Here is a 27911-nt window from a genome sequence, read left to right as displayed (position 1 = left end):
ATTGCTATAACTTGGTCAATTTTAGACTTAGAAAGTTAGTTTAACTATCAAAATTCATTAAAAAATAGGCGAAAAATAATAAATAGTTAAAATAGGTGGTTACCATTAAAAAGAAAAGTTGTACTGTGCATGCGCATGTCTAATTGAATTAAGAATATTCAAAGGCCATAAAAATATGTATTTTTAACCGATCAAAACACAGAATTTAAATCGCAGGATTCAACACAAATTTACTGAGTGTTCTCAGTTAGCGTTTACACACTGTATAATAAATAATGAATAAAATAATTTGACATGAGTGACATGGTTGAGGGAAGAGAACCATTATGAACATCTTTTTACTCTTAAGTAGTAGGTATGATATAAAAGTATTTAGATAAGTATGTTTATAGGAACTAGTTAGGTATTTAATATTCTTAATTTATCACCAATAGACTACAGAGTATAGACTATCTCTTTAATGTTTCAATGGTCGTTATTTACCATTATGGTACCTATTATAATATTATGGATGACATGTTCATGTATAGCATTTCACATAATTATTAATTAGGTTTCCACGCGATTAAGTTACTTGTAAAATATTCAACGGTTCGTGTTGTTCGTGACGTCCATAGACATACATATTATATTTATGAAGACTGGTGATATCTAATGGCCAATGGGTTACAGTTTTCGACTTGTAAGAGACGAGTATAATAGTAATAGTGTAATACATAAATATATTAATATTAGAGACTCGAGTAGGTACTTGTGGAAGACCAATCACCAATGGACAACGACGTTATGAGTTATGACGACAACTGTATAAAAAACTAAAACATAATACTTCATTGCATAATGCATAATGCATTGCATTATATTATTTATAATATTGTCGGTCTCATATCTGCACGTTTCACTTTGTATCATGTGATATGTTTTACAGTGGTCGGTAGAGTCTTATCAATAATTCTTACTGATAATTGATATTGATTATCGAGTCTCCGGCTCTTATATAGCCTTATAAAAAAAAAAATTATTATGTCTTCGCAGAACACCGATAAAAAATAATTATACTATAAATTGAATTAATCAATTAAATCATGGCCATTGGCTGAAAAACATTCTATAATATCGGACATTGCCAGTTGCCACATTGGTTCACTTACTTCGTTCACGGTATACATTACACTCGTTCATCGAACCATCAACATGTCGTCAGTTGACGGTGATTTCGAAGACAATAGAAGTACCGTGCCCGAGTACGGTTGGAAGGTGGATTTCGATCACCAGTTTCCCGACCCTAGAACGCCGTTTTACATTCCGAGGATCAAGCAGATCTTGCAGTTGCTACCATTGATCTTTAGGTAAAATAGCATTTGAGTGTTTTTTTACGCAGTTGATCTGAAAATGTATGTACAGAATAGGTATTAGGCTTTATGATGTTTTTTCTATTATTCTTACAACAGTATTTAACTAAAAATTAATGGGTGTCTTATTTAAACCGCTAATCAGTTACAGTGGTGAATAATCGTTTTCATTACTAAAACTGACTAAAAATATGTTCATTTATTGTATAACTTAAGAAAATCTTAATACATGATGACTTTGGATAATTTAATATAGAAAATGAAATAGTATTAGCTTTTAAAAACAATTATACATCAATTAAAACTAAATAAAAATTTACTTAAGTTTTGTACAAGTATATTTTTATATAGTTAAGTATTTATAATAGGTATATATATATTATTTCATACTTAATTTTTTTTTTTTAAATCAATTAAGTACCTATGTTGATATTTATCATAAAAATATAAGTTATTGTTTTTCATGATAAAACAAGTTATTTTTTTACTCTTAACTCATAGGTGTTTATACATTTTAATCTAGGCCTAATTAAATTAATATCTTAGATTATATTTGCTCCCAAATCAATGCCGTATAGGCTAGGTTTCAACTTACTAGGTTTTAGGATTTCAGATGTTTGATTACAGTTACAGATACTGTATAATTTAATGATTTGATAAAATTATATTTTTATTATGTTTGAACCAATTTTTCATTACCATAAAAAAAAAAAAAATTACAACCAAACACTCATAACTGGTTCATATTTTGAGCAACCCACCAAGATTTTCTCAATAGCTCCATGGCCCAATTCAGACCTATCCTAGATTTTATGCAACAACAATTTTAAGATTTTATTTTATCCGTTATTTTTGTAGGGAAATATAAAATATTTAAAATTTTCAACTTTTATAAAAATATGAAAATTAATAGACAATAATAGGTACGTATCTAAAAATATTTCAAATTATTAAGTAAACTTTACTTAAAAAAAAATAGACTACCAAAGTTACTATAACGCTAAAATTAATTTTTTTAGTTATTAATAGTGTAATACTATTATAAACTAAGAATTATATTAGATGTAATAAATCATTTATAACAAAAAAAATGTATTTGATAATAATATTCTTGTTTATTGATTGATTTTTTTATATTTACATTTTATTTTTTTATTTTTATATTCAAAGATAATAAATGAAATTTAAATTAATACATTTGAATATTTGATACTTTATCTCTTTTAAAATTAAAAAAAATTGATCTTTAGCAAGCTTAAATTTTACATACATTTTTTTTTGCAAATCATTTTCTATGAATTAATCATTATTGATATTTTTATTACCTTATAAAATAGAGTGTCTGATAGCATTTATAAATTATAGTGTTATGTAATTTGAAATATTCATGAAACAAATTAGATAAGTCTAGATTTACTAATATTTATATGCCTATTACTTATTAATGATTATTTGTTGTTTTTAAATAAATATAAATAACTTATTATTAATATAATTATATTATTTAATAACTAATATTTAAATTGTAGATTTTGAGTGGAATAATGAATTTTTTGATTTTATAAACATTTTTAAATAGGTTATACTTATTTATTATAGTTTAATTGCATGAATAAAATCATGATATAAATAGGCAATAAATTAAAAATAATAATCTGTTTATGTTTCTTAATTGTGTTTACCAATGAAAAATAAATATAAAAGTTAGGTTTGTAAACACAATTAAGCAAAATATTCAGATTAATTTTCTTTACTTTTTTTTTGTTTGTTTTTCTGATTGTTATGAAAAGTTCTTGGAATTTTAACTTAAATGCACTTCAAAGCAGGGGTTTTTAATCTACAATCTGCCAAGTTAATTAATGTTTTGAAAATAATGTATTAATTTTCATTGTTTTTAATTTATTAGTTTTTTATTAAAAAATTCAAAAAAAATCTTGGCTCATGATGCCAAAGTATAATTCAGATTTGGCTTTAAAATTTAAAGGACTAACTAGGTACAATTTTCCTTCTGAAACCTCCCCCTCCCCCTCTATTTCAAAGCTGATATTAACTTTTTATGGCTTCAAATGATGATAATAAAAATAAACAGTATTGTAAAATTAAAAAATTGGTCACTGTAATCAGAATCTAAAATAACTAGAATATTGTAATTTATATCATATTGTATTTTTATTTAACTATAAATACAGCTATATGAATTACATGAGTCTTGAATTCTTGATATCATTAAGTATCACTGAGTGATCACTGATTAGTATCGAAAAAGTGTAAACTGAAATAATAATTGTCAAAACAAATAAAATTTATATTTTTTCAGCTTATTATTGTAGATCAGGAGTCGGCAATCTGTTTAACCACGTGGGCAATATTTTTTTTAATTTTTCATCAAGGGCCAGATTAAAAATAAATAAATTACATATTATGATATAATACTTATAATTGTATTGCTATTATATAACGGTTAGATTAGATTTTATTTATAAAGGAAAAATAATTATATAATATTGAAAATTATATGGCAAATGTTATTGAACAAAAATAAAATACAAAAATTAACCACCTTTGTGCGAGCCATCAAAAATCGCTTTGCGGGCCGCGGTTTGTCGACCCTTGTTGTAGACAAACTTACATAATATTATTACATAAATATATTTAAAGTAACAAGTAATTTAATTTTAAAGACTAAAAATATATTATTAAATGTTTAGATGATATTTATTCTATTTATTTTAATATTTTTTCCAGGTATTTATTTTATACGCTGTTATGTTTTTTGAAAGGCCAAAAACCGATAATGGATATCGTATTTCCAATTAAGTCTAAGCACATGTATGGTAAGAATTTTTATTTTTATATTTAAATATAGTTTTATTAAAGCTTATCATTAGTCTAAAGTATTACAATGATGATAACATAACAATTTATTTTTATTTTTAGGTGTACCTTTAGGTGGTATTGGTGGTGGAACCATAGGCCGTGGCTTCAAAGGAGAGTTTTGTCGTTATCAAATTGTACCTGGCATGTATGAATATGAGACTATTCAAGCAAATCAGTTCATTGTTAACATTCAAAATAGTGAAAATATTACTGTATACAATAATGTTTTGTCATGCTTGAAGTATAAAAAATCTATACATTTTAAATATGTGTATAATATTTTAACCATTTAATATTTTAATTTTTAGGTGTGATAATAAAACATTGTACAATTGGAAATGGGATTTTCCATCAAATCAATGCAAGTATACCGGTCTTTATCCAAGATCATGGACTGAGTATTTGATTCCAGAATTTAATATCAAATTAATTTGCAAACAAATTTCACCCGTTATTCCACATAACTATAAAGTATGTAGTACCATTGTATTTTATTTAGATTTGTAAAAATATTTACTTTATAATTTAATATTTGGTATAATCTACTGTTACAGGATAGTTCTATCCCAGGTGGTGTTTTTATATGGACAGTAGAAAATAATAGCAATGAACAATACTCAGTTAGCCTAACATTTACATTTGCTAGTGGGAATGGCGTTTCAGCATATAATACAGGTGAATGCAATATTTTATACTTTGAAAATTAATATAAAAAATCTAATTTCAAAGACTTAGAAATTAATTTATGGTTAATATAAAAATATATTTAGATATTTTCTTTAATTCACAGCTACTAATGCTACTATATTAAAACCTTCATTTAAAAATGTTTCTAGAACGTGTGATACTTTTATTTTATTTATATATTTTTATCACATAAAAAAGAGAATATTATCTGGAGATTATATAACTGTTACTTAATAAATCATACAAAATGTTAAATAGTTCTTTTATATGATTATTTTGTTTCACTATAATATTGTAGTATATTAATCATTAAATTATTATTAAATTTTAATTTTAATTTTAATATTTTAGACCAAGCTAGCTGTGAACCATTTAACTTAAACAAAGATGGTATTGAGGTTGCTGGTTCATTGATACACAATTGTTTTAAAGAAATGAAGTGTACTTATGTTATTGGTGGATTAATTAAAGTAATCAAATCTTAATTTTAAAGTATTTTATTTTTTAATTAATAAACTTTTTAAAAAAAAGGAAGGTGTAGCTTTTAGTCAATTAAATTTTGATCCAAAGAGTAATGGTATGACGATATCAAAAAGTTTAAATTTATTTGGAGAATTGAGAGATATGCAATTAGGGCATAATAATGTATACAGTGAGTAATAAATATCTTATCACATAAATAGACACTACACATGGATGAATAAATAAATGTTAAAATTGTGTATATTATTTTAGTAAGAAATGAAGAAGTTGCTAGTGCAATTTGTTTAAAACAATGTTTACTTCCTAACACATCAGTGACTTATGAATTTGGATTATTTATAGATATGCCTAAAATTAAGTTTCCCAAATCAAATATAGAATATTTCAGGTAAATTAGATAGTATTATTTTAATATGTTAGGCGATTTTTTATCTAATACCTAACACTCATTATTTCAAAATCTATTAACATTATTAAAAATATTTTTTTTCTTTATAATTTTTAAGTTTTTACTTTTTTATGACAATTATATTTTTAATATCATATTCTGAAGCAGAATATTTTTTGAAGTATTGCAATACACAATATTTAAACTATGGTCAAGTAATTTATGAGGTATGAGAATTTAAAGTTTAAGTGAGTAGATTAGTAGATCTACATTTTGTGGGATATCCGTATATCACTCTACTCCATTCACCTAAACTTTAAATACTTATAACTCATAAACTACTTGTCTGAATTTTGATTTTTATGCATTGAAATATTGTGCTTCAGAATACAAAATTAAAAAGTAAAAAATTTAAGAAATTTTAAAAATAAAATATACAAAAAAAAATATATTTTATTTCAAATTGGCAATTACATAAAAAAATATTTTCAAAAACATTACTAGATTTTGAAATAATGAGTGTTCGAGAAAAGAATCATTCTGTATATTTTAGAATACTTAAAATCTAATATATTTTCTTAAGGTACTATACTAAGTTTTTTGACAATAATGGAACAGCTGGTCCTAAAATAATGCATTATTCAATGCAAAATTTTAAAAACTGGGAACAAGAAATTGAAAATTGGCAAAATCCTATTTTAAATAATCCGTAAGTACATAATACAAAAAAAAATAATTATTTTATAATTTGTTTATTAAGTTTAAAATACATATTATGTTTTTTATTAATTAAGTGAATTATTTATTTATTAAGTTAACATACATATTATATGTTTTTTTATTAAATAAGTAAATAATTTATAAGAAGTATAATCTAAGAACATTACTAATTGATAGTTATGTTATGTTTATTATGCAATTAATATAATTTTATGATAATAATAATTTACTTATTGATGATTTAAAATTATTTTTATTAATAATATAAGTACTTATTAACAATATTATATGTATAATAAACTCATTATTTAAAATATTCAATATTTCTGGTTACCCCATGGGTTCACTTCATCCCTGAAATGTTTAGTTTTAATTTAATATAATTTATCGTAACATATAACAGTAGTTAGCATAGTCTAATCTTGATAATTTAATACATGGTATCAAAAGTCTCAAAACACTGTCAGATTATAGGAAATGTTGTGTATTTTTGTTAGGAATTTGATTGTTTTGGAACCATAAAAAGTATATTCATTGAAATTCATTACTTTTTATAGTTTAATGATTGCCAACACCATTATTTGCAGTTTTGGTATATTTTTAAATTCTCAGATAATTTCTCATTATATAATAGGTACAGTAGATCAGATACAACATTTAGAAATTAATAAACTAAAAAATTATATGAATTCAAATAACAGCTGGTATAACAATTCGAGTTAATTATTAAAGTTGCGTTAATTAACTGCTCATAAAAAAGATTGAATTTGACGGACATGTTGGACTATTATTTTGCCAAATTTCTGGGATTGTGCATTAATTAACAATTTTCTTTATTATAATTTTGATTTTAGATTGTTACCTGACTGGTATAAAAGTGCTATATTCAATGAAGTTTATTTTGTAGCTGATGGCGGAACTGTTTGGTTGTTACCTCTCAAGGAAGATTCTGAACGGTTAGAAGTTACAGATCCAAGATATCAGTATGGATATTTTGGGTACTTGGAAGGTCATGAGTATCGGATGTACAATACATATGATGTTCATTTTTATGCATCTTTCACATTGGCAAAACTGTGGCCTAAACTACAGGAAAGTATACAATACATGTTTAGAGATACAATTGATAATTCATTAAATATTACAAGAAAACACATGTCATGTGGTACCAAAGGGTTACGAAAATATAAATATAGTGTACCACATGATCTTGGTGATCCAGGTTTGTGTTTTAATTAAGTAATAATTTTTTATAAAAAAGTTTAATAATTATGTTGTTTTTTTTTTAATAGAGGAAGACCCTTTTAACTTAGTAAATGCTTATTTAGTACACAATGTATCAGAATGGCGTGACCTTAATTTAAAATTTGTTTTACAATGCTACAGAGATTATACTATGTTTGGTGATAACAAATATTTGGCTGATATGTATCCTCAAGTAAGCAATTTAAAATATTTATTTGAACAGTTCATTTTTATTGATTAAAGAAAAACATTTAAACAAATAATAATTTCCTTATATATAGATAAGAAATGTAATGGAGAAATCGTTGACTTGGGATACTGACGGCGATGGAATGATTGAAAATTCTGGAACAGCCGATCAAACTTTTGACACGTGGACAATGACTGGCATAAGGTAGTAATTATTCTATAATGAATTTGGTTGATTAAAAGTAATTGAAAAAAAAATATTGATTTTTAAATGTTGAAAATGTTACATAATAAATTTAATTATTTAATATTATCTTGGTGAGAGTATTTTTAATGCTAGTAATTTTGGTAAAAATTTATATTTATTCACTTATTTAGAAGTGTGATAGAATATTTTTAGGGGAAGAATTTATTGTTTTTAACCAAATTAAATTTAAGTAATAAGTGAATAATATAAATTTAAAATAATAAATAATAATAAAAATTTTAAAAACTAAAATAGTCATTTCTTAAAAAATTTTTAATCCATACTTTTAATTTTTTTTAATTTGTTACTATTAAATATAAAAATCTGAGCCAATAGGTTTACTGTATAGTAGGTTTCATTTGTTTCTTATTATTATGGATGAATGAAAGTTGAATTCAATGAAAAAATCATTGCATACTTAAAATGATTCTAAATGGAAATGAGCATCTATTTTCTAATTTATTTTACTATTAGTAATACTATGTGTGTATGTTGAACTAATTTTTGCAAATAAAATTGTATATAGTATATAACAATTATTATTAAAATATTAAAACTTAAATTATTGTTATTAACTTAAATATTTTAATAATACAAATAGCTTAAAATAAGATTAAATATTTTAAAAATTTCATTCTTTACATTTGACTAAGAAAAAAAAGTTATCTGTATCAAAGAAAAATAAACAAAAAAATAACAAAAATAAAATTAAAAATGCTAATAATAGTAGCACCAAAAGTGCCAAAATAAATTGAAAATGAATTATTTACTTTTGATTTCTTAAAATGTTCTGATTTTTAAGTTTTAGATATTTCATAATATTTATGTTTTTAGTGCGTATTGTGGAGGTTTATGGTTAGCTGCTCTTTATTGCACTGTTCAAATATCAAATATTCTTAAACAAGAAGATATCAGTGAAAAATATCTATCTATATTAAATAAAGCCAAGGAGTCATTTAATGCTGCTTTATGGAATGGTATTTGGTTTTAATTTTTATTATATTAATTGCTAAAGCATTACATTTTGTATGGGTCAAATGATTTTATAATTTATTAATAATGTTAACCCAATGTATAAAATGCAATGCATATAAGTAGATAAGTATATTCTGATGTATACAATGTGAGACATAAATGTATTTAACATTTACTGACATATTGTATACTAAATCATGATGAGTTTTATCTATTAGACTTTGGTTAGATAAAAATCGTCATGATAAATACAATAATAATCTAATATAATTATGTCCTCGTAATTCAAAGGAAATATTCTTTATCCAATGTTATTGTCATTTTTAAATGTGAAAGATATTTTTTGACTCTTAAATAAATAATGGTGTACATGAAAAAAGTGTATATGTAACAGTTTAACAGAGCCTCTCTTGTCATCATTTTAAAATAGAAAGAAAAAAGATTGGTTAATGATTTAATTTAGATATAAAATTAGATTAAATGAATATTTAAAAAATTGATGTATTTATTAAATAAGTGTTAAAACAATTTTATTACTGTAGTCTGTAGTATATTATTTTGAATTAAAATAGGTACTTAATTACAACAATAAATAAACATAATATAACTATCATCTATTTTCTATGAAAAAAAAATTAAAAGTAGGTGTTGTATCTTCTATATAATATTTAGTTAAAAATTGGTTAATACTTATTTGTCACAATTATTAGTACAATATTTTAGTAATTTTAATATTTGTCACAAATATATAAACTAAATTTTTTAATACTAAAATACTTATAAATATACTCATCATTTTGTTTGAGAATACTGAATTAAATTAGAATATTAATACATTTATATTTTTAGGTGAATATTTTGATTTTGATTCGTCTGGCCAGTATCATTCAAAATCAATTATGGCTGATCAATTATGTGGGGAATGGTATTTAAAATGTTGTGGTATAAATGAAGAGGTACTGAATCATACAAACTATACCAGTTCATTATATGATTTTTGAAATGAATAATTAATTTTTTTTTATTTTAGGTGTTCCCTGTTGATAGAGTCAAAAAAGCTCTTCAGACAATTTACAAGATGAATGTGCTTGGATTTAATGATGGAAAAATGGGAGCTATAAATGGCATGATGCCTGATGGAAATCTAGATGTATATTCAGTTCAAAGTGAAGAAGTTTGGACAGGAGTTACTTATGCTTTGTCCTCTTTAATGATATCTCATGTTAGTTTTCTACTGTGAATTTTAATACTATAATGAAGTATGTTATGTTAATGATCTATATTTGTTCTTAGGGTTTGCGTGAAGAAGGTTTTAACACCGCTAAGGGTATTTATAATACTGTTTACAATAACATTGGCATGGCATACCAGACACCAGAAGCTATTTATTCTAAAAACGCATATCGCTCTGTTGGTTACATGAGACCACTGAGTATATGGTCTATTCAAGTTGCATTAGATAATTTATCAAAGACTAACTATTAAGATAGTATTAAATTTATGCTCAATTTTATAAGATGAGTTAATTATTTTTAAATACATAGCACGTGTACTACATATGCAAGTATAATTATAACTAAATTTATTGAGGATAACGTTGCTGAGTTTTCACACATATTTAAATTGCATGTTTGATTATTAGAGGTTATTTCATTGAATTTTGCTTCGATTGGTTCCCACTGACATAATCGACAGTCATCTTTATCCATCGGTATACCGTGTTCATTGAGTAAAATCATGGCTTTATTTCCATCTCTACATTTGTAGAACACTGCGATTACATTTGATGCAAACGGATCTATGAACGATGTTCTCCATTTTCTATTTTTCATCTGTTCAAAATTTGTACTCAGTAACGTAATATTTTCTTTTCCAATACCCAACCTGGCCACCACGCTCAAAACGTTAGGTGAGTGTCCAAAGTAAAATATTCCCAATGGTCCACGTTTCCCTCTAGCAAGATTTCTATAAAATTAATAAATTATACTGTAATTTATTATATTATTATTTCTAATGTGAATTTTGTGTCAGTATTTAGCATACAATAATATATATGACATTAGGGTTTTTATATGAAGCTATTTGTTTCAATACATAAACATTATTAGAATTAAACTAAGTTAAGAAAACATTTATGTTATATGTAACTTAAATAAGGTTAACTATAATATATAACTGATTGGAGTAGATAAAAAAGGAGTTCCTTGATGGTGATAGTTTTGTGAGGTTATTTAAATAAAATAGTAATAAAGCATTTTATTTTAATATTAGACTTTATTGTATATTCACTTGTATCCACTTTTATTTTTTATGCATTAAATCTTACTTATTTTTTGATATTATGTAATTGTTTTTAGTCTACTTTAAAGTCTTATTGACTAGATTTATTTATATATTTAGTTTTATATTATAAACATTTTTTTCTTAATTTAGTTTTTAATTCTAACAATGTTTTTGTATTGAAATAAATGGGAACATACTAGTACCCTAACATAATTTGTTATTATCAAATATAAATCTAATTTATGCTCATACTTGAAATTGTCTATCAAGTCCTTCACAATAGGGCATCCCATACTCTCTCCTATGGGATTTCCATACCCATTTGAATAGTAATATTTGAGATCTTCTACATATTCAAGGATCTGAAGAAATAAAACAAACATTGTTAAATATATCAATATTACTAATAGTGATGAGAGGTGGTACTATGTTATTCTACAGTTTATTATTGAGTACTGAAGTGATACAAAGCATTAAGTTGTAAGGACTATTGGCAGGAATCCATTAAAATTTAGTTTAAATTATTAATTAAATATATGAGAAATAACAATTTTAACACCCTGAGATTCTAAATTATTTACGAAGTAAAACTTTAAAATTTGAGAAAAGTAATGAGTTATAAACTGATAACTGATTGTTTAATGAGCAAACATTGAATATAATTTTGATAGTAATGTTCAGTACATAAATCGTAAAGGAATGTTTTGCAGCTTTGTTAACCTTACCTAAATTGTGTAAGGGCTAGATCTCCTGTTGGATTATAAGTTATAACTTCATCTATGTGTAAAGCAATGAATATTTTTTGGCTTAATTACGGTTGTAGATTGATATAGGCACATCTATCTATTACATGTCGTGGACTAAATTATTATTAAGTTTGAACTACAATATACCTAATGGCCCTAAATTGTCTATACAAAGAGTGTCTATAGAGTGCTGTCATAAATGTATTCGCATTTTGGTCATTATATCGGTATGATGTGATGGTAATCGTTTGTAAAATGTTATTAAAACCTAGTTATTTTTCGACCGACCAATCCACAGATGTAAAAATTTGTACATAAATATTTGCCTTATTTAAAAATAATTTTTACTATTATTATTATTACGAGTACAAGTTAACACCACTATAACGTTGGTCGTCGAGATCACGATTTAAGATACCCATTATTTTAAACCAAGGTCAAGACACATAGTCATAAGAATTAAAATAGGTACTGTGTGGCCTATTAAATGAAACTATTTACTATTAGCAAAAATTTACTATTGTATGTTATGAATCATAACTTATGATGTATATAGTGAACAGAGTATTCTTGTAGATAAAATTAGTGATTTTTTATATTAATACGTTTAAATTGCACGTGAAAATCGACAATTACATTATGTTCAATTGGATATATTTTTACTACGCCGTCATTTATACTTAGTTTTTGTACCAAAAATAGTTTGTTATTAAAAAAAAAAAAATAATATTAATAATAATAATAATCGAAGGTTTATGGAAAATTCCCAATAAATAGATAAAATAAGTAATAACTAATATAAAAATAACCGAAGCTTCGCAACTATTTTATGGGAAACTTAAAGAAGATTATTGGAAATTAATACACGCAAACGATCAAACAAAGAAACCATATTTGATTTACTTCTATGCAGATATGAAGGATGCAATTGTGTTTAAAATTACGTATGAATAATGTAGTCGGATTACATGGTAGACAATAGTGCGGACTTTTATCTGATGTAATAATATTGTACACCAATACACTAGTGCCTATACCAAATAGATTAAACTTAAACCGAATAATTTTATATTATACCTACTTCTAAATCTTTCTGTGTGAATACAGCACACCATGCTGGTCGCGACTGTATATACCAAGCTTTCTCATACTTGCAAGATTCCAACATCAGTGAAATGTTTTCTAAAAAAATATTAAAATAAAATATATATTTGTATATACGCGTTGCACATTAAGGAGATAAAATTGTGTAGAAATTAATGATATTATTGTATGAATAGTCTGTATATATAGTAATTAACGAATTTATATAGTTTTTTCAAATAGTATCTATTCATTTATCAGTGTAGAAAATCGAATTTCCATTTGTTAAAGTCGATACGTAGAACATATGAATGCTCTAAATCAGCGGTTTCAAAACTGTTACGACCCCGACGGCCGACACCCTTAAGAAGTAGTTTGTATTTCACGGAACCCTAATGTCTTTAATTCTAATCATTATTCAACTCCAATTTTTCTAAAAAATAAAACCAATACTCAAAAAAATGTTTTAACGATATTGTAAAAATGATTGTTTATTAAAAAAAAATAGAATCAACATTTTCTATCAAATGTTCTAATAAAAATTGTATTTATTAAAACAACAAACATTTATCATTTAATTATTACAAATATTTATTTTTAATAAATTATAATTAATTAGATTTTATATTATTATACTCGTACATTTACTTTTAATATTTTTAAAGAGAATAATGTGACTGTTTCATTATTTGATTTATAAAAGTTTTAAAATTAGGTTTTATATCTAAAATTTGAATTCATAGGTCTGAAGCGGCATCCAATCTATTTCTGTATTAACTTTTAGTATAATCATTACAAGAAAAACTAGTCTCACAATGGTAGGTTGTTATAAAAGGTAGTAGAGTTAAAATAGCTTTTTTAACTAGAGATGAGTAATTGTCCTTTAATTCAATCCAAAACTTGTTTAAAGATTTGGATTTATGTTTTAAGAATAACATGTTTATAATTATTTTAATAAGATTTTCTTATTCGAGCATGGATAATATCGTAGGTTTTATTTGGTTCACAAAAGGATTTTGTATCCAATAAATGTCATTGTTAGTATCGAGAAAGTACTGAGATACTTAATGATTTTTTGAGGTTTTCCAAATATTCGATAATGGTTTTATTAAAATTAGTTGTTAGTTGTTATTCGTTTTTCTTTAAAATAATTTCTAACAAGAGAGGAAAGCATAAAAAATCGTTGTCATTTACATATGCAATCCAAAAGTTAAGTTTGGACAATAGCTATAGGTACTATATGAGTATTATAATTTTATTATATTTAATATCAAGTATGACAAATATTATACTAGTAATTATTATTTATAGGTGAACTTTTTTTTAAATAATATACAATAATAATTTTTAATAATATGTTTTTAAAATATGATAAAAAATAATTAACTTAATAATCACATACATCTGGTGGAACCTTTGAGATTGTCCTACGGAACCTTATGGTTCCACAGAATACACTTAGTAAACACTGCTCGCTAAATTATAGGTTCAAGTGTTAACTTCAATATATATTTATTATTATTATTATTATTTTTATTTATTATTATTTAAAATGTTTTAGCACATTAGGTGCTATATTACAAGTACAGTCTATTTATTATAAAATGTTATACATAATATTCTACTGTTCTAGAATTATTATTGTACAAACATTTTCCCAAGTCCAAACATTTACAGGTGAAATGTCTTTAGCTTTTGACATTTATATCCCGTCGAGTTTGACTACTGCAGTAGCTACTCTCCTCACGATTTCACAGTCAACATGTACTTTCCGCTCATATGCTTATTGTAACTACTATTACAAATTGTATGTATCAAATAAATGTAAAAAAAAAAAGTTTTTGACATACTTCTATAACTGATATTATTATAAATTTTTTTCGGCAAAAATGATTGTTTCATGTACACAATCAATTAGTTCTGATTATACTTTTATAATAATGAAAGTAAAGAATATTAAGACAACGTCATATACTTAAAATCATCTTGGAATCGACTATATTTGTATGAAATTCTTAAAATTGTATTCTTTTTCTTTTCCTCATCTTTCGTTCTCGACTATAATAATATGTGATTGGCCATTCTTGTCCTACAAATTTGCGGAATCGTTATCTTTGGAATTGAAATATTACTTATGCCTACAAATGGGTAGTTTTCATCTGTTATGTATCGTGTTGGAACCAAACATTCGCCCTTTAATAATAAAATGTGAGGACTAGGACTAACAGTAAATAATTCTAAGTAATTCTTTTCTGCTATAGGAATATTTCCAATAATTATCGAACTCAGGTAACAAAATAAAATATGTTTACTGATATTTAATATTGTTTGTTTGTCTTATAGCCCATAAAAACAGAATTATTAATTACCTAGGTATAAGCAGTAAGCACAATATAGCATAGTTATTCAACTTCTTTGCATAAAAGCGCATTCTAATACATCATACTGTACTGTTTAAAAACCCAAAATTCCTATAAATTTTAGTGCTCAACAGTTAACACTTGTATACCTATATAGTTATGAAAGGTTCAACGTCCTAATACAAACAATAGTACTTTGGTCTTCAATACGCGTTGTTAGCAGTTGAGCTACTATAAACAGATATTCGTTAACATACTTGACATTATACTGGTCAAACTATTATAACAAATCATTATTGTTTGAAAATGTACAATAGTTTTTAGTTTCCAAAAGGTTTTAATGTTTTGACGAGATGGTCTTTATGACTGTTACAATCTACAGTTGGTTGTTGGGCAGATAATTTTTGTACTGTATACATATACTTTTATTTACACACTTAGTAATAAATGTTTTATAATATAATAATTGTTTTTAAAACTATAAAAAACGGAAAAGAAAATAATTCGATCTTATAATAATTTCAGATAATGTGTCATGTGTGCATGGTGCATTTCCATGTCAATAATAAAGTGATAAATTAAAAGTAATGGTTAATAGTTGCAGTCACGCGTCTACTCGAATATTGAATACATCGTATGTATGTATTTTTAGTGTACATTCATATTATTATTAATGATTGTAAATAATACAAATGACAGATAATATATAGCAAGAACAGAAGACAGGAAGAAAACTTTGCAGATTTAGAATCTAGTAGTATTTATATATTTTTTTATTCATCTCTAAAGATCGTTCTTTACAAGTTTTTTTTCAGTATGAATAAATCGTTTAAACTAAAATTTTATTGTTACAATTTTAATTGGGAATCTTGTAGACAAGTAGGTAGGTACTCAATTAGTTCGTAGTCAATTTTTAAATAATTTAATTTTAATTAAGGTAATTAAACTCAATGTATTTATTAAAAACGAAAATATTTTAACCCTAGTAATTATTTTATTGGGATTTTTGTAATGTTTACGAACTACGGGCTATTTCTCTTAAATTCGCTATTCATAATTATCATGATTAATGTGTTTTACAGCTACACGACTTTGACGAGTCATCGAATCGCTATCAATGAAATGAACAATCAAGCTTTTAAACTAATTGAAAAACGTTTGTTTGAACTAATGTGTGTGTTGTTTATTATTATACATTGTACGTATACAAATGATGATAACTGACGAGTTGAGTCGAATAGGTTAAATAGGTACACTTGATAAATAGCTGTTTAAATTGTTATTGTTAATTAAATAATTAATCGAACGAATCTTTTCAATTATATTCGTTTAATTAATCCAATAACCTCGGGTTGCGGAAATGTAGATAATTATGGTGATTATTCGATGGCTCGTGGGTGGTGAGGTTAGGTTATCTATATTCTATAACTAAAAAATGGAAACACGTGATATCATATGCATATTATATTGTATATATATTTGAAATAATGTGCTAGCAGAGATGGAAATCGAATTTCATGAGCACGTTATAAATTTATAAATACAACACACTATTGAACAATTTACAAAAACGCTGCGCCGGGGTCGGTAGCCCTTTTATTTATAGGTATAAATATCGTCAATGTATGTACTAGTGTAAAAGTAAAACACAATACGTACCTACCGCATAATATTATGATAAATAGTAATTTGTAATTATTATTATTATTATTTGTCGTCGTCATTAACAACGAATAAAGACAAGGAAAAAGCTAAACATGATTATATATTATAATACGTACGTTAAATGGATATTGGGTACTACTATTAGCGCCTAAAAATTATATACTTATGCGTATGTACATTTTATAAAATATACAGTTGGATGGATTTCCAACCAAGTGAAATAGTAATTAACTGTAAAAATTTTTTTTTTTTTAAAGCATAATGCCTTATTATTACTATTTTCACACACGCGTGAAATATTGAATTCTCGTGGAAAAACTCACCATAACTGAGGTTTTGTTTAAGGCCCATCGCCATAGATACGCTGGACACAACGGACTGCACAAGTGGGCCGTCCTCGAACTTTTTTACTTCTCCTTGTCCCTTTGTGTCGTCGTCGTCGTCTTCGCCCGGCTTGCACTTGTACAGCTATTAAACAATATTATTATTTAATATACCTATTTAAGTCATCGTTATTAGCGGCATCGTAGCGAGTTGAAACTAAATATTTTAATCAGATATAATAGCATTTTCCACGTAAACATTTTTAAATTGCTAACCATTAATAATTTAGAATTATATTCGACGTGCACTACACGACTACACGTCATACTGATGTAGTCAAGTTAAAGTTAATGAAATAATAATATCTGTAGCTATATTATAGTAAAACACGAGTGGATAAACACAGACCCTCACTTTTCTACAATCAATACATGACAGACGATTATTATATGTTTAAACGAATAATGACTGCAGTGGTGTACCTTTTGAGTTTGAAGAGTCACTGAATTAAGAGGTTAAAGGCGTGTGGTAAAATAAATTTAATGATTTGGAAATTGTACAGAAAAATAAAAATTTCAAAATTTTAAAAACTTGTTTGAAATGATTTGCGAATTATTCAAAAAATATTAATGGTTTAGAGATTTTAAAATAGCATTAAGAGGGGAGAATGACTAAGGATCTCTGCTGCTAAGGAAAAAGCTAGTTTCTTGGAAACACAGTAGTATTTTATAAAGTTATCAGCCAATCTCAGATCTACATGACCGTGTTGTCTTTTTCACCAGTGTTTGCACATCTGCCTTATTAGTAACATTGATATGTTACCTTAATACCGGGTCCTGTAAGCGATGACTGGACTTCTCTTTTTAACGAGCTAAATTAGTGTTATTTGAACTCACATTTTTAGAGTTCTTCTTGGTTTGTGTTACCTTATTATATTACTACAGCATAGATAATATATATTCCACTATGAACCATAAAGGTGCATGGTTGTTATATTATTATATACTATAATTTATATACAAATTTGTACTTGATCAAATTTTCGAATAGACGATATCAACAGTTTACCGAAGATCAGAAGGAAGGTAACAGCGTGGATTTAAAATTTGTACCTGGTAGGTGGTTATATTCTCTTGTATATAGGTACCATGCAAGGGAAAATCTTCTACTTATATATTTAGTCCGATTATTCAGTTTTTAGCGATCTTTGGTTATTTAACTACATTGTATTAATTCTCTTATTTTACGTTATCACACAATTGTTTTAAATTTTTTCAATAACTTTTTTTACTCCAGAATGAATGTTTAAAATTGAAAATAATCTTAAAATCGACTTAGTCAGAAAAAAGTTTTAATAGAATTATATTAGATTAAGACTGGTTATATTGCAATATTTTCCCGAAATTTCTCCTAGAGGAATGCAATCTAAAGAATTTAACATTTAGCAAAGTTTTTATAAAGTATATTAATATTACTAATACATGTAGTTAATAAGTCTAAAAATTTAAATGTAGAAATACTTAACCCATTAATTTACTGTATGTTTAATATACATACATGTAGTACTGCATGGGGAACAAACATTTTTATGATTATCTATTCACTTAAATTATTTTATTCTAGGCTGTATTACAATTTTATTTATTCATATTAAAATGAAAAGTTACAACTAAGTTCAGATTTAATGGAGACAGCTGATAAGTTAGGCTCTTATCTCTTTAAATAACACAAAAATAATATAATTTGTGTGACTAGTATAATGTGTTATTTATAAATTATGTTTCTGATTTTGTGGAACACAAATATTTAAGTGATCTGATTGACGTTTCTGAGATAGTTTTAAAAATAATGTTTGCATATAGTCATGTAGATATAACTCTGTAAATGGAAATGTACAATAAACTAGCGAGTAGCAATGTACATGTATTTATTTGAGAGCTAATTTTTTATATTTTGTATTCAAATTTTCGTGAAGATAACTGTAGTGATTATATTGGTAACTTTAAGTATGTGGTATTATTTAGTATTGGAAATAAATATTTTTTCTCTTATAATTTATAATCAATGGTATTAACTATTAATTTTTTTTAATCTTTCTCTATGTATAAGCGATTTTTCAATGCTAAACAATTAACAAGTATTATGCAATTTATGAATTTTTAATCTGTATTATACATAGATATTGATAATATTGTATAAATTATATACCTACGAGTATTAAGTTTAATTTTTAGAAGATTAAAACATGATCTTATTAGTGTTAGTCATTCATCATATAGTGTAAAATATTTTTTTGCGTGAGGCACAAATTTATCTATACTCACCACCATCATCCTCTTATGATAAAATCAGTAACTATTTTTTTTTTATACTCATTCAAACTGAAAATATCATTTAATTATAATTTATAATATATACGTATATGTAAATGAATATTTTTGAATAGTTTGGAATTTTGAATTATTCCATTTCATTGAAATGCAATAATTAATTTTCATTACTTGTTTTAATATTCCTTTGCGCTTAATTACTCTCATTCAGTTTACAAAAATCATATAAAATCCAAACACGATAAAAATGTTAATGTTAGTCAATTACCTCCAAGTAACTGATCTACAGTCTCTCCGACCTCTCCGGATTCAACCACGTATTTTGGTTGAGGTACAATCCTAAAAAACATGTTTTGGCTACGTACAACTCACTGCTTATTCGTCTATACACTATACAGGTATACTAATCCCTATTCTCTTTATGAGTGTTTCTCAGAGGACGTGTTGTAAAGTGTAAGCACATTTTTTTAATAATTGTTTAAGTATTTATTTTAAAAATAGATAGACGATGTTTATCTAAAATGTTCCATGACTTATAATAATTAGGTAACAATAATGTGTCATGATGGAAAAATAGAATGGAAACCATCGCTTTATATTAATTATTAGCCTCATATTATATTGTACTAGTGATATTCATATTAATAAATAGTAAAGTTTTATAATTATTTTCGAGATCTCCAATACTTACGTAGAACCTGTCATCGGATTTTTGAACAATCGGTAATTCATTTTCAGGGTTTTTGTTAAACACTGTTTGATAAAATACGGTAGCGCTGTCTTTGGCGCGTTGTTTTTGCGAAGTCAGAAACTGTAAAAAGAAACCGATTAAACTATTTTTATAAATTATTATATGATAATTAATTTTGTAAAATTCTTTCATTATAAAAATGTAACATTTATAGTTGTTCACATATTAGGTACGTATTGGAGCGAAACACTTTAAATGGTTCACTTCATATAGGGTTCGTGTTGATTTATATTATGTAATTAAAATACAATTTATTAATATAAACAAATAGAGTGAGAGTATTTATTAAGCTGTTACTGTATTCTGTGTAAGCCATGCGGTTAATTCGTTGCCACAATTTATTAAATAGCCGAAAATACCGAATTACTTAAACGTTTGGTTAGGTATGGATATTAATAACCAGAGAAAATACTTTACATAAAGAATATCATTGAATTTGGTAAATATTATAAATAAAAAGTAAATTGTGAAATAAATAGAATACGATAACAGTGTTATAATACCTACTATGATTTAATTTTATCGTAAATTTGTAGATATTTATTTTTCAAGTAGGTACTTACGTATTAATATTAATTTTTTATTTTTATGAGGCTTAGGTTTTAATACTTTTGATAATAAATTTACAACCTATTTAAATATTTGAGTATTTATGTTATACTATAATTATTTATAAATATTTACTTAAAAAATAATCGTTTACTTTAAATTTTTTTAAAAGATAGTTAACTATTAAAATTACTTTAATTAAGATTAAAATTTAATGAATTTAAAAATAAATGAAAACAGTTATGATTATATACATTTTTATAAAAATATTTATTGACGCAACTAACAATTATGTATTGATAACATTTTTGATATTAAAAAAAAAAAAATAATAATTTATTACCATTTCATTGCATTTGTAAGTTAGTTGTAAGATTCATACAAAAATAGTTAGGTAATAGACTGATGTAAGTATTCAAAATGTTACTACATAGTACTTCATTAATTATGAAAGTTTAAGTAACTGCATCATATTATACATTTTTATTATTATATAATACAAAATGGAGAATGAAAATTATATTCAAGATCATTGGATACTACTAATACTAGTATAGAATATAAATTTAGGGTTTAGAATAATATTAGTTAATATAAGTAAGAGGAAACTAGATTATATCGTATGTACTTTTTAAATTTCTTTTTTTTTTTTAATTTAAAAGAATATTATTACAATTATTTATATACATATGTACTTTCATACTGTAATAATTAATAATAGCGCTTATCAGAATAAAAGGGACACACGACTGCTTATATGAGAAGTGTCCAGTGATACTACTTCAAAACTATAAGACTTATTCAAATATAATTTTTTTCTATAGTCAGTTTAGTAGGTCTCTTGGTCTCTAAGTCTCTTGGTCAACTGAAATTTATGAGGAGTGAAGAGTTAATCGGATTAGAGAGTATGTGATGGTTGGAGATTAATAGATTTAGGTACTTTATTGTCGTTTTATTGAGTTTTTAAAATATAGAAAGGCTAATTCAGGAAGCGTTTTGTTTCTGTATGTTTAAATTGTCTTAGAAAGAGTGGTTACTCGCATATGACGAAACTTTTGCAATTGTACATATGTATATTTGACCGAAAGAATTAAATTTCACATGTTAACATAATTATATTTGACTTTTTGATCGTACCTTGGAATTGAATACTATTTATAATGAACTTATGGAAGTCACATTTTATTATTTATTTATAAATAAATTAGGATTTTAGAACTGATTGACAGTTTTGATTTTTGACGGTAGAAGGTTTCTCAATATGTGAAAGATGAAGATAAATTATAAACGTTAAATTAAAGATATTATCTATATGGATTGTTGTATGTACTTTGAAGTTGGCTTCAGTGTATGGGTTATTGAATATTTGCGGGAATTGTCTTTTGAGCCGCATGGCCAGTGACCTAAGTTCCTCTACACCTTGTCTCTGCAGCATGTAATGGTCATCTTTAGTCAGATTGATATTCCAGTTCTTGATGGCCACGATATCCTCTGGGCACATTATTGATTCGGCTGTTATCATTGTCTTAAGCTCATTCAACTTTTTAAGTTCCTCGATTTTTTTTTTCGATGGATAACGTGTACCATGCCTGGATACCATCCACACTTGCATCGGCTGGCAGTCTGTAACATATTTATGACAGCTATAAAATAATTTATTAACAAAATTTTTTGGTGTCTATTCTGATGAATAGTTAATTGTATTGGTTATATTTTTTAAAGTGATTTATCTTTTAATATCATAAAAATATTAGCTGCTTCAAAAAGAAATACTTAACGTAGATGGAAACAATGATATTGAATACTATTTAAAATACTATCTTGTGAAATGTTGGTAGTAATCATTCAGTCTAAAAATAAAACTTTAATAAATCTGTCGGTGAAGGAATCACCGAACGAAGTAAAACTAAAATATTACTGAAGTATAGTTTCAAAAAACTAGGTAAATTATGAAACACGAACTATAATAGTTTATTGAATGTAAAACTTAAATTTTGGTACTAAATTTGAAATAAATCCGGCATCAAGTCACATTTCAACATAAAATTAAAACAACTAGATACCGTAAAGATACTGTATATTGAACTACTAAATGTTACACGTGTTGCAGGTGGTAATCATAAATCATGATATTTATAAGAGGACTCTTTGGCCAAAAATGTATGCAAATACATTGCCAGACACCAGTAAAGCTTCATAAAATTATACTGTTTGCTGTACAAAAACAGTAAAACACACATAATCGAAACACATCATTTATGAATTAATGTGCTTAGTCATTTTTCATCAAGGAGGCAGACAAATAGAAAATAGTAATAATTAACGAGTGATGAATTTATAGTATTTATACTGTTAATGCTTAATGTTTGGTTTGAATACAAATTGAGAAACATGCTTTTCATTGTGTTTCCAATACCTACCTAATTATTAGTCTTTCATAAAGGTGCAGTGTACCTATAGAGTATAGAATCAACACATAAATACATTTTCTGTCGACAATAACTAATTGTTCTAACGAATTTCTTAGAAAAACATGAGTACCTATCTAAATAGTAGACGGCAGTGTAATATAAACACATTAGAGAATAATATTAGTCATATAAGTGTCATAAATAATAATGTTCCTATAATAGATAATTATCAAGAAAACTTTAATTTGATAAAATAGTAAAGTATAAGTGATTTCAATTTGTGAAGAAGTGAATATTTTGCGAATTGAATACAATAATATACTGATTTTAATTATTTTTTAATACATAGTTTGAGATCATATAAGAATAATAAAATATTATTTATAAAATTCCAAATCAAATAATATTAGAAATCACCAGTTCCAATTAAGTTATATTGCCTACATTTGAAGACGAGATTGTTGTATTTTTCTATTTTAGAAAAAAACAATAATTACATTTATTAAATTTTTTTTTAAGTAGTTTTAATTTATAAAATAGATTTAATATTTCAATACAATATTAAAATTGATAAATAATAATAATATGTTTATCAAACATAATACTGCATATTATATAATTTTATTGCTAACAAATAATAAATAACCTGTAGGCTCTTAATATTGAGATTTATTATTGTACTAAAAAGTAACTGTTGAATAGCATGGGATTATGTAAAATGAATTTAAAAAAAAGTATTGAATATTAATATATAGTAATTAATAATATAAGATATTTTAAATAACCTTTTGTAAATACAACGTCTGTTATTATCTTTATTTATATTATAAATTCATTACTAGAATTACCTACTATAATGTAGTTTTTATAGGTAACAATAAAAAGTCTTGTGCCTTGCAAGTAATATTTTATCGCCATTTTTATTAAGCTTATTCATCCGTCAGATTGTTCATAAAATGGTAAATGTAAGAATTGGAATATTATAAGAAATTATGCTGTAATAATACTTTTAAAAAACAATGATATTTTATCACATTATTTGAGTCTGCAAACAAATAAATAAAGTCACGTACCTTGGCGTATATAATATTAAATATATTTCTATATGTATAATGTATTTATGGTGAATTTGTAATAAAATAAAAAAATTATTGTCGTGATTGTCTAATTAGAACATGATTAGGTAATGCTTAAATTTAATAATAATAGAAATTTGGAGAAATTTAAGGATTTAAAATATATCAAAAATTACTTTTGTAATAAAATAATGTTATAAATTTTATTCAACTCATTGCGCCGCTAAAGCAGGTTCAAACAACTGAAAAATAAGCTCAGCTGCTGTACTTTTAATAACATGTTTCGATTGTATAACTATTTTGTCGTTGAATTGGTTATTGTAATCGTGATTGCTATGTTCATCTTTATTTTAGTAATACAATAGAACTAATTATTGCCAAAACTATCGCATTACATATATACCAACTGTCTATAAAGTCAACTATTTATAATGACTTCTAGCGAAGTATTGTAGAATGACGAGAATAGGTTCAATATGGTTTAAATATTTTAAAAATATAATCATAAACAGAAAATGATAATAGGTATGTACAAATTTGTGGAATGTTTCAAGTTTCTACGGTTTATACTTTTTTTTTTAGTTAAATTCCAGAGAACAACATAATAACTTAAACCGTTAAAAGAGAAATAATTATTTTATATTTAAAATTTTTATTTTGTCAAAAATTGAACTTCAAATTTTAATCGATTTTGTCAAAAGTTGGTTTTGGCTGTTATGTAGATATTATCTTTTTTTAGTTTTTCTTGATTATTAAGAACAGTACAAGTATTTAAGTATCAATTACATCAAATTTACTATACCGGAAACCACACTCAAAGTTGAAGTATTTTACTGCTTCAAAACAAAGACATAAAGAAAAATATATCGTACATTATTATTAAATTAATAAACATTACTCATTCCACTCTTATTTTTAATAATAATACTTGTAAGATCATATCATGTGTTTATTTATATTAGCCAGTAGGTACTTAAGATTTTTGTAACAGAAGTAGTAGCTGACTCATATAAACTATAAAGTTTTTCAAATCAAATATAATATTTCTCATATCACGTTATGTTCTTATAAACCCTATAATGCAAGTACATGATAAAATATTCAAATAATGAATTAACCATTGACCATCGATCTCAAAAATAATCACTGCTATTTCCACTGTTATTTTTGGCAGCTTCCTGGATGGAGTGGTAGAGACAAAGCTACTCCAAACCAACAAACGTTACTCCTCCCTTCTCTTAAGAAAAAATTGTATAGTTTTAATTTTAATTAATAAAAAATGAAAAGTTGAATGTAAATTAATAGATTTAAAATTGGACTTCTAGAAAATTAGTACCGTTTACTTTAATTTTTGGGTTATAAATGTAAAAGTAGCTGTGTTCATATTATAGTTATTGTTGTAAATTTAATAGTGCATGCCTTATGATCTCCTTGAGAAAACGTAATATAAGCATTATAACACGAGCACCTTGGTCACTCCAACTACAGTTTCGATTGTATAGTGATTTCCATAAAATATGTATATTGTATATATATATATTATAATGAATACAAAGAAGGAACTTTTGAAAAAATAAAAATTTAAAAATTATCTGTCCTCTCTGTGGAAAACTTCTCGAAACAATAGCGTTTTCCCCCACTTGTCCGTCAACCGAATATCGCAAAGTGATCAGGCGCCAAGCGCCTTTGGGCAGTTGTCGATATCATATTTCATGGCACACACCCGATGGGCAGAATACTTCGTACGGTATACACACACGCACCTGGCGGAGTCTTTAAGTCGTTGCCAGCCACCGCGCCGTAAGTGGTCTTCGTGCCGAAGTACACGTACGGTGTTTGGACGGTCCGGTAGCACACGTGGTCGTAGTCCGTCTGCTGCTTGAATGACGACGAGATGTGCTGCCAGTCGGCAAGCCCTGCCACGGACGTGACTATCGCCGCGAACAGCAACGGTACCGCAAACAGACAAGCAGCGACCGACATCGTTATGACACTGAACGGCGAACGGTGTCGCACAGATATTATTGCGATTCGTCGCCGTCGAAACCGCCGCCGTCGATGCCGCCACTGTTGCACCGAGTCAGAGTCGTATGGCGATTGGTGGCGCGGGGTTGATGAAGAGACGAGCGAGAGGGAGTGGGACAGTCGGATGGGTAAATATTTATATTTTTCATTACCGTTTAACGTATCTATGATAAGAATAAATGGCTCACATTGCGCGAACCTACCTACCTACCGCAGACTAAAGGATTACACGCAGTGCTCGAAACAGTTGTCAACAATGACTTGGGTGTCGGTTATCGAATTTTATTCAGCGCTCTGCAAAGACGTATTAATGTATGTGAACTGTTTGTCACCAACACCGTATCACAGGCTTCCAAGTCCCATAATTATTAAACGAAATCCAATACACTTCTGTACCGATACGACAGCGCCTAATGAGTAATGTGTATCGAGTATTCGTGTGTACGTACATGTTATCTTTTTCGAAAAATGTCGTTATCTTTGCAGTGCCGTTAAGCTCTTTTTCTCTTCCATAGTTAATGGGCATATACTCCATCCGGTGAAAGAACGTGCGTTGTGTCGACGTGAAAAGTCATCGGTTCTTCTGGGCATGCCGCATCTCCACGCGACATACCGCCATAGTGGAATCGGTCTTGAATTTTGATAGCAGGGATGAGTTACATGGACATCCACAGAATCGACGATAAAAGTATAGATAGACACCAAGTTGTATGCCATCTCACTTGCTCGATGATGAAACTGGTTTCGTTATCAATGCTCAGTTCGTTTTTTAATATGTCTTTGGTCCTATCGTAATACCGGTACCCAAAGCGTAAACAATTCAAGTTGCTGATTGAGCAATTAACCGCTAGGTGCTATAAATATATAAAACTACTATACTTAATAAATAGTTGTATATTTCTTTGATTGCTATCAACAAATGTCAAAAACCGGTAACCGGTAACCACTTATAGACCGGATTAATAGGTAAAATTTTATTTAAAAAATAATTTTGTATTTTGTCAATTAATAACGAAACAAATAGGTACAAGTATAGAATAGATTGAATTATTTGTTTATTAAAATTTAGAAGTGCGACTACTCTTGCCATATTATACGAAATAATAATAAATAGATTAACGTTTTTTATCGTCAAAATTGAAAAT

The 27911-nt window shown here is 26.1% G+C and overlaps 2 protein-coding genes across 2 annotated transcripts; one reads left to right on the top strand and one right to left on the bottom strand.

Moving 5' to 3' along the window:
* The first annotated feature begins 997 nt into the window (after positions 1 to 997).
* LOC112591675 (non-lysosomal glucosylceramidase) lies at positions 998 to 10679 on the top strand. The gene is made up of 16 exons (XM_025335569.1): positions 998 to 1349; positions 4098 to 4186; positions 4290 to 4470; positions 4538 to 4700; positions 4784 to 4904; positions 5268 to 5386; positions 5448 to 5568; positions 5652 to 5787; positions 6371 to 6496; positions 7362 to 7729; positions 7800 to 7945; positions 8034 to 8146; positions 9023 to 9165; positions 10013 to 10119; positions 10194 to 10385; positions 10457 to 10679. The coding sequence occupies exons 1-16, from the start codon at positions 1195 to 1197 to the stop codon at positions 10646 to 10648; spliced, it is 2472 nt and encodes an 823-aa protein (XP_025191354.1). The 5' UTR covers positions 998 to 1194; the 3' UTR covers positions 10649 to 10679.
* Positions 10675 to 26751, bottom strand: LOC112591676 (multiple inositol polyphosphate phosphatase 1-like). Its single transcript, XM_025335570.1, has 7 exons — positions 26505 to 26751; positions 22585 to 22877; positions 20646 to 20765; positions 17624 to 17768; positions 13274 to 13374; positions 11699 to 11808; positions 10675 to 11128 (listed from the first exon to the last, which is right to left on the bottom strand). Exons 1-7 carry the CDS (start codon positions 26722 to 26724, stop codon positions 10696 to 10698), a joined length of 1422 nt encoding a protein of 473 aa, XP_025191355.1. The 5' UTR covers positions 26725 to 26751; the 3' UTR covers positions 10675 to 10695.
* Between the last annotated feature and the right edge of the window lie 1160 nt (positions 26752 to 27911).

Source organism: Melanaphis sacchari, unplaced genomic scaffold (genome assembly GCF_002803265.2).
Source record: "Melanaphis sacchari strain LSU unplaced genomic scaffold, SCAv2.0 Contig141_pilon_pilon, whole genome shotgun sequence".
NCBI classification, from domain to species: domain Eukaryota; kingdom Metazoa; phylum Arthropoda; class Insecta; order Hemiptera; family Aphididae; genus Melanaphis; species Melanaphis sacchari.
This window is presented reverse-complemented; position numbering and strand designations above follow the sequence as displayed.

Excerpts from the sequence above, each read along its gene's own strand:
- LOC112591676 (XM_025335570.1), bottom strand. The coding sequence starts at position 26,724 with ATGTCGGTCGCTGCTTGTCTGTTTGCGGTACCGTTGCTGTTCGCGGCG. Across the intron at positions 13,375-17,623 it reads TAAACAAAACCTCAGTTATG|AAAACATTTCACTGATGTTG; the intron begins GTGAGTTTTTCC and ends ATATTTTTTTAG. Across the intron at positions 11,809-13,273 it reads TCACACAGAAAGATTTAGAA|ATCCTTGAATATGTAGAAGA; the intron begins GTAGGTATAATA and ends TTATTTCTTCAG.
- LOC112591675 (XM_025335569.1), top strand. The coding sequence starts at position 1,195 with ATGTCGTCAGTTGACGGTGATTTCGAAGACAATAGAAGTACCGTGCCC. Across the intron at positions 4,905-5,267 it reads CGTTTCAGCATATAATACAG|ACCAAGCTAGCTGTGAACCA; the intron begins GTGAATGCAATA and ends TTAATATTTTAG. Across the intron at positions 9,166-10,012 it reads TAATGCTGCTTTATGGAATG|GTGAATATTTTGATTTTGAT; the intron begins GTATTTGGTTTT and ends TTATATTTTTAG.